Source organism: Podarcis gaigeae, assembly GCF_964106915.1.
Source record: "Podarcis gaigeae genome assembly, chromosome: 4".
Lineage (NCBI taxonomy): Eukaryota > Metazoa > Chordata > Lepidosauria > Squamata > Lacertidae > Podarcis > Podarcis gaigeae.
Genome location: NC_139677.1, coordinates 25758430 through 25771646, shown reverse-complemented (window position 1 = coordinate 25771646; position 13217 = coordinate 25758430). Strand labels below are relative to the sequence as shown.

The 13217-nt window shown below is 45.7% G+C and overlaps 1 protein-coding gene across 2 annotated transcripts; it reads right to left on the bottom strand.

The window, feature by feature from the left end:
- Positions 1 to 313: 313 nt before the first annotated feature.
- Positions 314 to 12738, bottom strand: LOC310842986 (protein-lysine methyltransferase METTL21E-like). Of its 2 annotated transcripts, none has more exons than XR_014563398.1 (6): positions 12211 to 12568; positions 8193 to 8278; positions 3213 to 3370; positions 2763 to 2880; positions 776 to 1686; positions 314 to 742 (listed from the first exon to the last, which is right to left on the bottom strand). XR_014563398.1 is itself a non-coding variant. In XM_083735373.1 (6 exons), the coding sequence occupies exons 3-6, from the start codon at positions 8263 to 8265 to the stop codon at positions 1250 to 1252; spliced, it is 786 nt and encodes a 261-aa protein (XP_083591499.1). In that variant the 5' UTR covers positions 8266 to 8278; positions 12211 to 12313; positions 12590 to 12738; the 3' UTR covers positions 314 to 1249. The 2 variants fall into 2 exon arrangements, 1 of the variants encoding a protein (XP_083591499.1); XM_083735373.1 differs by adding an exon at positions 12590 to 12738 and having other exon boundaries at positions 314 to 1686; positions 12211 to 12313.
- Between the last annotated feature and the right edge of the window lie 479 nt (positions 12739 to 13217).

Here is a 13217-nt window from a genome sequence, read left to right as displayed (position 1 = left end):
CTGCACTCATATGATTCAATGAACCTTGATACAAAAACTAAACTAAACAAAAAATCCCTGCACATAGAAACTAGCATGTGAGAGGGAGGGGGGTATGGGCCTCACTTCCTACCTGACAAGTTAGTTTTCTAGCACAAATGTTTGTTTTGGAACTAAAGATGTGCTCCTCTACAAATCTATCCCTATACCACTAAAGTAATTTGTTTTGCTTAAAGGGGTGCGCCTCCCAATCTCTGCCGAGAGGTAGCAAGGGGTCTTGACGCTTCACCAGGGTTTGTGTTCCTTCGGAATGAGACATGTCAGATACTGTAGCATCTTTAAGAAATACGGTTTATTTACACCTGAGTTTACATGGAGGGAGTGCAGAACATTACATGCCAGGAGTGTCTCTTGTTGATCTCCTCATAGCTTCAGCAAGATTGGGTCCAGAACAGAAGCCAGTCAAGCTGGAAACTTCCCCCTTCACCTCTGCTATTGTCTTTTGTTTCTAATACCCAGTTGCGGGAGGGACGCCACCCCATTTTTTGTCTGACGCTAAACGTGCCACCATTTGTCAGGGTAACGAACTCTGCCATCACCTGTCTTTGTTGGCACCTCTGTCAGCCAATCTCCTGAACAAGAGAACTACGGTAGCTCAGCCTGTGGTTTTTTTACACTGTATTTTTACATCTGCACTTAATACTCCAAACATTAGCGAAATTCTACCATTTACTAAATAAGGAATTACGGGTGAATTTGCCTCCTCCCACAAATTCATAGCAATATTATGAATAACCCTGCACTTTAGTATCTGCATATAGTTATACAGTGGTACCTCGGGTTACATACGCTTCAGGTTACAGACGCTTCAGGTTACAGACTCCGCTAACCCAGAAATAGTACCTCAGGTTAAGAACTTTGCTTCAGGATGAGAACAGAAATCGTGCTCCGGCAGCACGGCAGCAGCAGGAGACTCCATTAGCTAAAGTGGTGCTTCAGGTTAAGAACAGTTTCAGGTTAAGAACGGACCTCTGGAACGAATTAAGTACTTAACCCGAGGTACCACTGTAAAGGTATGTATTGTGGCTCATTATCAGTGCAAACAAAGGTGTGCATGGACCATCGTGAATCTGTTGATGTGTTGTATTATTTCGGACTGCAAGCGAGGACCAAACATTTGAGTGCTCTACCAGTATCATACGTTCAAACCTAGCAATCCAATGAGACATGGCCTAATCCTGGCTAACAAAAGAGACCCATGCATTGACAATCACCTAACCAGCAGTCTAGATGGGAAAAGGGAAGGCCTTTTCGCTTTGTGCCTTCTCTTTGCCTTAAACAGGGTTATATTTAAGCTGGGGAGATCAGTTATAACCTCCAGGTCAAACAGTTTCTTGAATCTGTCCACAAACTGGTTTTCCTTCTCCAGTCGGAACCTCATGGCCCAGATGATGACGGTGTTGTCCTTGCACAAGTGGTCGAAGGTAAGGAGTAGCTCGTTCAGGTAAGGGTGGTGGTACACAACGTCGGCCGCCAGGATGTAGTCAAAGTGGCACGAAGCCCTGGGGAAATTCTTCTCCAGGTCGACCCCCCAAAACAGTTCCTTTGCCTGGGGTTCATGCTTGCATTTCGTCTTCGTGTTTTTGACAAGGTTGTATCGAAGGTTCCCCAGCAATTCAGGCAAATCGGTGGCAACCACACGTGCACCTGTGGCAGGAAGGGGCCACAGAATGAATGCTTAGCAAATCTAAGACAGTTTTGCAGGAATGCTCTCTGGCATCATTAAAGACAGTAGGAACATGAGCAGCTGCTTATACCAAAGTAAGACCATTGGTTCCTCGATAACTCAGTACCATCTACACTGACTGGTAAAAGTTATCCCGATTTTCAGACAGGAAGTCTCTCCCAGCCCTGTGTGAAGATGCCAGGGATTGAATCTGAGACCTTCGACACAGAAAGCAGACACTCTATCACTAAGTTACAACTCTTTGGTCTTTGGGTCATTACTACTGCCAAACCAACAATTCACACTTTGCCAGATAGGCACATGAAAGGGCTGAAGCTCACAGAGCTTCCCTGTAAAATTTGCTAGAGAGAACTCTGTGAGATCACTTCCTTTGTCTGCCTTGGCAGGAAGCTGTAATACTACAAGCTTCCTTCCTGCCAAGGCATATTTCTCTTTCTTCACCATGCCTCCAAGCTGACCATACGTGCAGCTCAGACACCATTTCTGAACTTACATTTTGTACTTTGGTAACTTAGATAGTAGTTATAAACCTGCCTTTGTTTTGCTAATTCAAAATCTAGAATATGTAAGTAAATGCTACTTTTATTTCTTCACAAAACAATGTGTGTGCGATTGCTGTTTTCAAGGTGGAGAAAAGTAGTAATACCAAGAAAAACCCAGCCTACCTTAAAGAATCCTGGATTATTGTTTCTAGAAGGTTAAATCAACCTTGTCTTCCAAGTTCTGGCCACAATGGATGGTACTCTGCTGATCTCACTCAAATGGGCAAGGAAGGATAATAACTAAAACAATATTTCCTCTCCTAGTGTCTAAATCCATCCTTACATGGTCTATCAACCATGCCCTCTTCCTGCAAAACCACATTTCTATATGGGGGGGGGGGGAGAGACCTGTGTTTAAAAGATAATGAGCCCCTGTCTCTGTTGCTACTTTTGTTTTTGAGCTGACATGCTACTCCTTGGTCACAGGTGCACTAAAATCCCACACACACCTTGGAATACCACTTTCTGATCTGGAGGACACTACCCATACTCACCAAGGAAACTGGCTACTATCGAAACCAGACCTGTCCCGGCTCCAATTTCAATGACATTTTTGTCAACCAGGTTATAAAATTTCATGTTAGTTTCCAAAAAGTGGCAGATAACGAGAGCCTGTGGATGGGGAAAAACAAAAACAGTACAAGAGCAAATTGACAGGGGAAATAGCATTATTTATAAATAAATAAATAAATATGCATATGCCTTGATTATTATTAATAATAGCAGCAAGGCTTTCCTTGTATGGATGATGGAGCTTGTTGATCTTGCAGTGAATTGCTCCTTTGGGGTAGCAATTCTGATCCCCAAATACATCAGCTGTCTGTATTTAGAGCCTCATCTTCACAGAACTTTAGTTTCCCCAGGCTTTAAACAACCACCCCTTACATTTCACACTGTACTCTGCTTCACGTATCAGAGCCAACAGTCTTGTTTGCCTGCAATACCGAAGGCCAGACGACAGCTCCATAGCAGTCGGTGGATTCCGTGATCTTTATCTTGTGGCCAACAAAATGGAACCCTTCCCAGGCTTGGGTGGTTATCAGCGAAGGGGAGAAACACCTTCCCATGATCTCTGCGACTATCTGTTCATCTCCGTTTGGTCCTAGTAATAAAACAATGGAAAGGTCATGTGTCATAATAACAGCGAGAGGTAGCCCAGCTCAGCTAACGATAGTGCAGTGACCTAATCGCAAAAGCCTCTAACCTCTATATGGCCAGGCAGCCCTGCTGAGCATGAAGCCATCTGAGTTATGTCCCTGCCCACGAAAAGTCCCTAACAATAATTGTTTAGCGTGATATATGTGGCCTCGGGGAGCTGCCATCTATCACGCTTGCTATTTATAAAGCCATAATAATAGAATGGAATCCCACCTTTACTCAGCACCAATGAGACATAGAAGTCGGTCAAAAAAGTTATAGAGTTAGGTACAATCTGTAAGTGAGTTTCAGACTGAGTTCTTTCCTTTTTGCTGATATGGATTTAAAGGGAGGTTTAGACCACATTCTAGTCCATGGGGGGACTAATCTCACAGCCTTTGTTGTCCTCCCATTCTTTTTTGATTACGTCAAGGGGGTTTGTGAGATTTTGAAGCAGTATTTTGTATATTGTGGATACTATCCCTTTGCTGGGTCCCTTTGTTGTTAGGAGGAGGTTTTTCGAAGGTTGTCCAAGACCTAGTTGCTGCTGATTTTACTCCTGGGTTGTTTAGGAGGGCATGTAATTGGTGGTGTGTTAGCCAAGGCATCTGGGTATCCCTTAGTTTGTCTTGTATTTCCTGTGTGTACTTTCCCTCTCTGTTCTTCCCAACCTAACACTGTATATAACACTAATGTCTCACAACAAATGAAACTGATCTGTAGAAAACACAACTTGAAAAAAGAGACAACGCGTGTATTTTTTTGTAAACTAATAAATCTTTAATAATATATTTAAAAGAAAAAGAAGAGTTATAGAGTTCTTGCCATGGGCTGAAACCGCCTGAATAGAAGACTGAATGATGGAAGATTCTGTCAGGCTGCAGAGCGTCGCAAGGCCAGCTGGCTCACCCCAGCTGGGTCATCTCCTTCCAGCCATCCTGCTGCGAAGACCCATCGGCCTCTGCTCCAACGTAAATCAGCGACCCAGGCTTCAAAGCCAAGGCACACTATGTCAGCAGAGCAAACTTCGCACACAGAATAGGTGTGAGGCTTGTGGAAGCATACTACAACTACGGATTTATTAATCATAAATCAGAACAAAGAAACATGTAGTCTCTGTCTTTGTCTTCTCCAAGAGACAGAGAAAAGCAAAAGCTATACACACAATGGAAATTCCCAGCAAGCTGTGCTGGCATGTAAACAGACATGTGACATGCAACAGTTCCATGTCTGCAACTAAAGGTGGAATGGAATTTTCCAACAGATTCAGGAAGGAATTTATTTGCATAGCTAAACTAGGGAACTCGCTCTCAAAGGAGGCAGTGGTGGCCTCCAACTTGGATGTCTTCAGAATTGGATTAGCCCAATTCATGCAGAACTAGACAATCAATGGCTACAAGACACACTCAGTAAGTTCTACCTCCACTGCCGGAGGCTCATCATAGGTTCATATTTTAAATTGCCCGAAGGCTAAAGGAAGCCACATCTTACAGGCTCACAGGTTCTCTTCCAGCCTAAGCCACAGTTCCTTGGTTCCTGCTTGGTCTTGCAATGAGGAGGCAGTTGACAACACAGAAAGGCCTTGATCTTGGCTTTTATATCTCCCTTATCCGAACTGCATGCAAGCAGCTGAAGACTCTGCCTGCATGAAACCCTCTTCTCCTCCTTCTTCAATCCTCTTCTGGTCCTGGGAGCCAGTGGAGGAAGAGAATTCTCTCTCTCCCTCCTTCCTGCACTTGTTCTCCACTCTCCAGCCTTGCAGCTTCTCCTGCCTCTGACTCTCATCTCCCAGATGTTACAGGTTTCCCCAGTTCAGAGATTCCCTTCTTCTAAGTCTCCAACCCACATTCTCCTGGTCCCCAATCCTCAATATCTAGCCACCACTCTTCACTGCCCTGACATCATGCTGTCCATTCTCAAAGAAAAGTGCTAACGTGGTGAGTTTATGTCAAACTGTAAGGGGTCAGGGGAGGTCAAGGTGGACAGGGCTTCGGGACAAGGAATCCGCTCTGCCCTCAAGTGTCCTGCTGAAATGCTGCCAAGCAACTCCAGCTGGCACTTTTTAGGAAACCCTATACTGTGGCAGCATGGCGATGCAGCATATGCCCTGAGCACATGCTTTCTCCCACACAAAAATGACAGAAACTCTTGTCTTGATGGAGGCAGTGGTGAAAGCAGGCATGAATGGACACGTGTGGAGAATAATTTCATAAACGTTCATCAAGGGCCAAACCTAGAAGCAACACGGAAGACCCACAGAACAGGGTTTCATGTGTATTTGTGTGTGTTTTTAATGCTGAAAATGTTTGCACAACGTTCAAAAGAAAATTTCCAACGAAAAAGAGATCTGGACTGTAGCACTATGAGAGGGAGGGAGAGAGTTAAGTCTTTCCCCATACCAAATGAAAATAACCCCTGGAGCTGCTATGTGCCCTGTTTGGGGCAATAGCTTTCTTTTCCAGGTCCAGCATCAGTATCATAATCTATATACTGAATTTATACTGTTTTGGGTCTAGCCATGTGTGTGTTTACATAGCCCTAACCTATTTAGGGGGGCGGACAGCAACGGCCTCAACAAAGCAGCCCCATTATTGTGCCTTGCAATGAAATAACTCAAAAGGCACTATGACACAACTTTAGATTGTCACGGCTTCCCTCGAAGTCATAGCTGTCAACGTTTCCCTTTTTTTAAGGGAAATTCCCTTATTCCGAATAGGATTCCTCAAAAGAAAAGGGTCAAGTTGACAGCTATGCCCGAAGAATTCTTGGAGCTGAAGCTTATTAAGGGTGCTGAGAATTGCATCCTTAACAAACTACAGTTTGTGAGTAGTGTAAGATCAAGTGGGTTCAAGTCCTCTGCTTTCTAAGAGGTCAACTCAGGACTTTGCCAAGTCATAGATACAGCCTAGGAACACATGATTATATATATGCAACACTAAACCATCTAACAGATCAGGGTGTTTACAGTTGCACTTATTCTATTCCAGCCTATTGGCCCCATAAATTGACTTGCTCTCTTAGTTAATCTGCTCACTCAAGCAGATTTTTGAGAATATGCTAAAGGTCCCCCTTCTACTCTTTCTTGCTTCTATTTTAAGGAAATCAAAACACGTGAAATGCTGAGTTCACACTAAATTGATAATCCTTCAGGATGGCTCTTGCTCCTTGCCTATGTAAGGTTTCCTAATCGACAGCGATAGCACCACAATCACTTCTGCAAATGCACCTAGAAAGCTGCATTCCTGTATGGCTTCATAATGAAGATGCGAAATGACCAGAATTTCTACACAGAAGAGCTTCTCTTTGAAGTTGAGGGCGAAAGACTAGATTACCAGATCACATTTCTTTTAAAAGGATCAACAGAAACGATGTCCTGCCAAGACCCTAAAATGCCAGGGATCTGGTTGCAAAAAGATTTTCTCTCACGGTCACATAAAAATATTTGTCGATGATTCAGCTTGAAGGTTCTCTACAACTCTATTGTACAAATTCCAAAATCCACATCTGAGCAATTTCTTTCTTAGGGTAAACCAAAATGTTTCAAAAAGAGTGTGCAAATTTTCAAGTTGAGACTGGTCTGGGTAACAGCTGGATTTTATATCCCCCCTCTCAAATGGGAATCAATTATTGCCTGCTGCTTCTTCCCAACAGCCAAAAACCTGCAACTCACCTAATGGACTAGAGCAGTGGTTCTCAACCTGTGGGTCTCCAGATGTTGTTGGACTACAACTCCCATCATCCCTGAGCTCTGGTCTTACTACCTAGGGATGATGGGAGTTGTAGTCCAACAACATCTGGAGACCCACAAGTTGAGAACTGCTGGACTAGAGCTTCATTTTAATGTCTGCTGCCTACTTACTATCTGAAGACTACAAGGTAATGCAAACTCCATCATGTCTTCAGAATCAGCCAAAATTCCTGCTCTCTCCCCGACTGCCACTTATGTTCACCATCGAGCCTGATGTCCTCATCCAAGTTCTGGAGAGCTCAAAAGCTACCACACTCTTTTGTACAATTCCAGTTGGCCCAATAAAAATATTGCCCTAATGTGGGTTTTGGAATTGTTCCTGTGGACTTACATGTATATCTTTCTTTGTTTTACAACTCACAGCAAGAATTATTAGTGATATTTTTTGTACAGGAGTCTGCAGTAGCTCCCCATTGCACATTCTTCCCTCTGCCTCTTTGTAGCTTTATTCCAGACCAGAAATAGGCTTGTGATTTATTTATTTTTTAAGTCCCCACTTTCTTCAGGAGAGTGTATGACTAGAAACCCAACAGGAGGCTCTGAGAAGTTGAAGCGAACCTGAAGGCAGCATTAGCATTATTGTGTAATTACAAGTGATATGCAAGTATTTTAGGGCTCCCTGGCAAAAGTTGATGAGTCTTTACAATAACCATGCGTGGATAATCATAATCCTATATAAACTCTTTCTCACACAAACACACACTTTCTTTCTTTCTTTTCTTTCTCTCTCTCTCTCACTCACGCACACACACACACCAAAAATGGAAAATTTCAAGGGCTGCATACCTGTTAAGCATTTTAGGTGTGCAGCTATTGTATTTTAAGTATACACCTAATGTATACTTGATCAGAGCCTTGCCACAGTAACCCATGTTCTGGTAGCCTCCCAGCTAGATTACTGTTCTTAACTTTATGTGGGGCTTCCCTTGAAGACAGCTTGGAAATACTGATTGGACATGAGCTTAGAGACGTGATAGACCTCAGGTGTAGCAAAGGTACAAAGCAGCGGCTCATGCGTCACTTGCCAGCAAATATTTACCATTTTTGTTGTCTGGTTTTCTGGAATTTTCCTCTGATCCAAGATGCTTGGGTTGCAATGAATGGGATTCCATTTCATACAATGGCCTAGCAATACAAAGGAAGAACTATTTTTAAAAAAGCCAAGCACAGCTTTAGTAACAAATTGGAAGGCATGGCATTTTCTTTCATTTGTCATGCATTTGGCTTCAAATGCATACATGTCAGGAGTGGACAATGTGTTACCCTGCAGATGCTTTGGTCTACAATTTTCATCAGCCCCAGCTAGCACGGCCAGGATTCAGGGATGATGGCAGCTGCCATCCAACAATATCTGGACGACACCATGTTGGCTATCACGACAATAAGAGGCCTTATGCTATGGCAGTATAACCAACAATAAATCAACCACACTGGTTATTGTTAAGCCAGTGGCATACCTTGGGTGGGTGAGAGGGAGGGAAATGTACAGAGTACGCATGTGCATTCAGCTGCCTAACAGCATCCGTGTCACCCAGGAGATCGCAGCCACAGAGATAAGAAAAGAAGACTTGTTCCGTTGTCTGGAGAGGTCACTTCCTGGTTTATACAGAGAAGCCGTTTTCAAAGAATCCCAGCAACAGAAGTGCACAGCTGTATTGAGCCAGCACCGGGTGTTGAGATTTTGTGCCCCTGACAATTTTCCGCCTGGGGCAACCGCCTCTGTGCCCCCCCCCAGCCACGCTATGCCACTGTGTTAGGCTACGCAAGTAATGGTCGTGCGTAAAGTACAGTGGTGCCCCGCAAGACGAACGCCTCGCAAGATGAAAAACCCGCTAGACAAAAGGGTTTTCCGTTTTGGAGGCGCTTCACAAAACGAATTTCCCTATGGGCTTGCTTCGCAAGAAGAAAGCCCATAGGGAAATCTCCGGGGACCTCTTTTAAATGCTAGCGGTGGGGAGCAAAGCCTTTCCCCCCCCCTCCAGCCTTCAGAAGAGGTCCAGGAAGGCCGGCGGGGGCTGAAAGGCTTTGCTCCCCACCGCCAGCATTTTAAAAGCAGTCCGGGATAGCAGGGAAGCGCTTCCCGCTATCCCGGATGGCTTTTGAAGGCAGGCGGCGGGGGGGGAGCAAAGACTTTCGCCCCCCACCGGCCTTCAGAAGAGGTCCAGGACCTCTTCTGAAGGCCGGTGGGGGGCGAAAGTCTTTGTCCCCCCTGCCTGCCTTCCCGGGGGCTTTTAAATCGCCCCGGGACAGCGGATAATTCCTCCACTGTCCCGGGGCGATTTTAAAATGCTGGTGGGCGGCAGCGAAGGCTTCGCGGGCAGCAGCGCTGCCGCCCGCCAGCATTTTAAGATCACCCCAGACAGCGGAGAAGTCCTTCACTGTCCCGGGGTTTTTAAAATGCTGGTGGGCGGCAGCGAAGGCTTCGCTGCCGCCCGCCAGCATTTTAAAATCGCCCCGGGAGCGGAGAAGTCTCCGCTGTCTGGGGTGATCTTAAAATGCTGGCGGGCGGCAGCGCTGCTGCCCGCGAAGCCTTCGCTGCCGCCCACCAGCATTTTAAAAACCCCGGGACAGCGGAGGACTTCTCCGCTGTCTGGGGTGATCTTAAAATGCTGGCGGGCGGCAGCGCTGCTGCCCGCCAGCATTTTAAAATTGCCCCGGGAAGTCTCCGCTGTCCCAGGGGCTTTTAAAATGCTGGGGGACGGCAGCGAAGGCTTCGCTGCCGCTGGCCAGCATTTTAAGACCGCCCCGGGACAGCGGAGAAGTCTCCGCTGTCCCGGGAAGGCAGGCGGGGGGGGGAGCAAAGACTTTCGCCCCCCACCGGCCTTCAGAAGAGGTCGGGGGACAGACTGTCCCCGGACCTGGTCTGAAGGAGGTTTCCATAGGAACGCATTAATTGATTTTTAATGCATTCCTATGGGAAACCGTGCTTCGCAAGACGAAAAACTCGCAAGACGAAAAGACTTGCGGAACGAATTAATTTCGTCTTGCGAGGCACCACTGTATTTGGAAGATCTGGTTCAAGTGTGCACCAAAGCCATAGCAAGGACATTTAGTCCCTACAGCTGAATGAACAAAGTGAATCTGTAGATTAATAATACAGTACGTTCCGGAGGTCCGTTCTTAACCTGAAACTGTTCTTAACCTGAAGCACCACTTTAGCCAATGGGGCCTCCTGCTGCTGCTGTACTGCCGGAGCACAATTTCTGTTCTTATCCTGAAGCAAAGTTCTTAACCTGAAGCACTATTTCTGGGTTAGCGGAGTCCGTAACCTGAAGCGTATGTGTCAGGGGCTCAGGAGCAGAGGCACAGGAGAGGGAAGAAATGGAGAGCGAGGAGGAGGAATCCGAGGGGGGCATAGGCAGTGACAGTGGTCAGAGGGATTCCACGAGCCTCTCCAGCGAATCGGAAGATTCACAGAAGGGAGCGCCGATGGCCAGGGCAAGGGGGGTGCCAAGGGGGAAACCCCAGAAGGAAGGGGCCAGCGGGGACTCCCAGAGCAGCAGTTGGAAATCAGGACCAGCTTCCCCACCAGAGCGCAGTGGGGGGGAGGAGTCCCAGGAATCGGGACCAGTGTTCTCACTACCAGCGCGAGGAGATGAGTCAGGATTGACCACGCCTCCATCGGAGAGCGGGGAAACGGTCAAGAGGAAGGTTACCGGCTGGGCGTGCGCGCCAAGTTCAAATGTACAGGCGAGCGGCACAGCAGGCAGCCCGGATAGGGAGCCAGGTCCTAAAGCCCGCCGGAAGGAGGGGGAAGACTCAGGGGGCTCAGCGTCAGAAGAGTCCAGAAAGGAGGAAACCCCAGGGAGCAGAAGGACCCAGAGGAGGAAGGAACAACGGAAGAGGTGGAGTAAGGCTAGAGTCTTAAACTGGTGTCTAGGAGGCGGAGACTCAGATGGAGCTTCGCCGGTCTAAGGTCTAGGACGTAGAGTTGCACGCTGCGGTTTGGAAATGGAAACTAATCTTCAATAAAGACTTTTATATGTTATTACTGACTAGCGTTGGTCCTCTGTGAGCTGGGACCTGGAGGCAACTCTGACAGTATGTAACCTGAAGCGAATGTAACCCGAGGTACCACTGTAATACTAATAGCCTTCCATAGATTATAGATATATAAATAGATATAGATCATAGGATCATCTGGTCCAACCCTCTGCAATGCAGCTGGGGATCGAATCTGCAACCTTGGAGTTATTAGCTGCACATTCTATCCAGACTGACAAGTTATCTCAAGGATATATGCAAAATATAACAAAAACAACTAAGAAAAGTTAAAAAAAATACACACACACAATGCACAGAATAAATTTTCACAGTGTTGTAAAGATTATGCTGCACAACCATCCTTGTGAAGGAATGTTAGGGACAATCTTTTCCCCACTCCCAGGTTTTAACACATACTAGTCCTATTTTCTTCCAGCCCACTTTAATTTCCCTGGAAGGGGGAAATAATTGTTTTGAGAGTTTCTCACGCAATCAACCGGAAGGAAATAAAATAGGTGACAAGCCTCTATCCATTTACCTGAGACTAAACCCCACTGAATTCAATGAGACTTGAATAGGATTGTCCTGTATATAGAATAGGAGCATAGCTGTTTGTGATTTGTGTGGTGCAATCCTATGCATGCATGGTTACTCAGAAGTAAGTTTCACTCTGTTCAGTGGGGCTTACTCCCAGGGCAGTGTGCACAGGACCTGCACCTTTGTTTTGAAGAGAAGCAGCGGGGGGAATGACCCAAAAACCTCGCTGCGCTTTGACTGACAGTATTGTTTAGACAGACACTCTTGATCAAGCATTACCTTTCAAAGCCTTTGCACAAAATGTTATTCTAAAGGTCACCCCCACAGGACATTATTATCAGTAATCTGGAACAACCTTACATGGTTCAGAAATGTTAACTTGGCATCCTGCTGATTAGATATGGATATCTTTTGACTGTGAGTGATATATTTCAGATGAAAAACAACTACATATCTAAACACAAGCTACATCAAAACTGTGCCTTTAATTTTTTTAAACAACAACAACAATTATTGCAATGCACTAAGCAACATACCTAGGTTATTTTGTTTTATTGTTCCAGGTTTCCACAGAAAGCGAAGGCAAAAATTCACACCTGCATAATCTTTCCCCCAACACTGGTCAGTCTGTAAATAGCGCTATAGAGAACAGTAGGAAAGTCTGAAACGTAACTTGCCAGCAGCACTTCCCAGGGAAGAATTTATAAATCCTGACAGCTGCAACGATTAACAAAGTGGGCACACCCCTTGAATTTCATTGGGAAAAACTCTTCGGAACACTTGCATAAGAAGGGGGGGGTGTTATTTCCTAGAAGTTATACAAGCTGCACTCATCACTGCCCAGCTACAAAGTAGTGAGTGAATGCATGTGCTCTCACACACAACCAAAATAGAGTGACTTTCTTCTTTCCAAACCTGTTTGCACTGTTGATGTGCCTTTCCCTCAAGGAGACCTGTGGAAAACTAATTCTGCGACTTTGGAGCACGATTCAGGGCAGTTCTTAGCTCAGGCTGTTTCCAAGCAGGATCCGATCACATCCCAGCATACACGGCTGGCACTCTTGGTTTTATTTTTATGTACTTCTTTTAATAAGGCGAATTATGACTGTATAAATGAATTGATGCATCTGTGCAGCTTTTAAAAAGAAAGGCAAGAGCCTATGGAACCACAGAGGAACAGGCAAAACAGATTGCTGAATCAGCATTTGTCTCACTCTCACGTACGTGTGCCATGCAAATCAGAAAATCAGGCTCGCAGTGGAAATTTCACTGACTGCTCTTTAAATACAGTACTATGGGTTTCACCTTGACAGGGATGGAATGCAGGGCACTAGCTACTCCACCCTGTCTCTTCCTTCACTTGCCTTTTAAGTCCTACTCGCTGCCTGCCCCACAGAGCTGGAGAGCAGCAGTGCTTAGGAGCCTTTGTTACTGCTCCCACATCCCAGGGCACAACAGTGGCCTAGCAAATTCTTTTCTTTCCCGTTGGCTCCATGGATCCAGCATCCAGAATACAGCAGTTACTCCCCCAGTGAACTGAGGG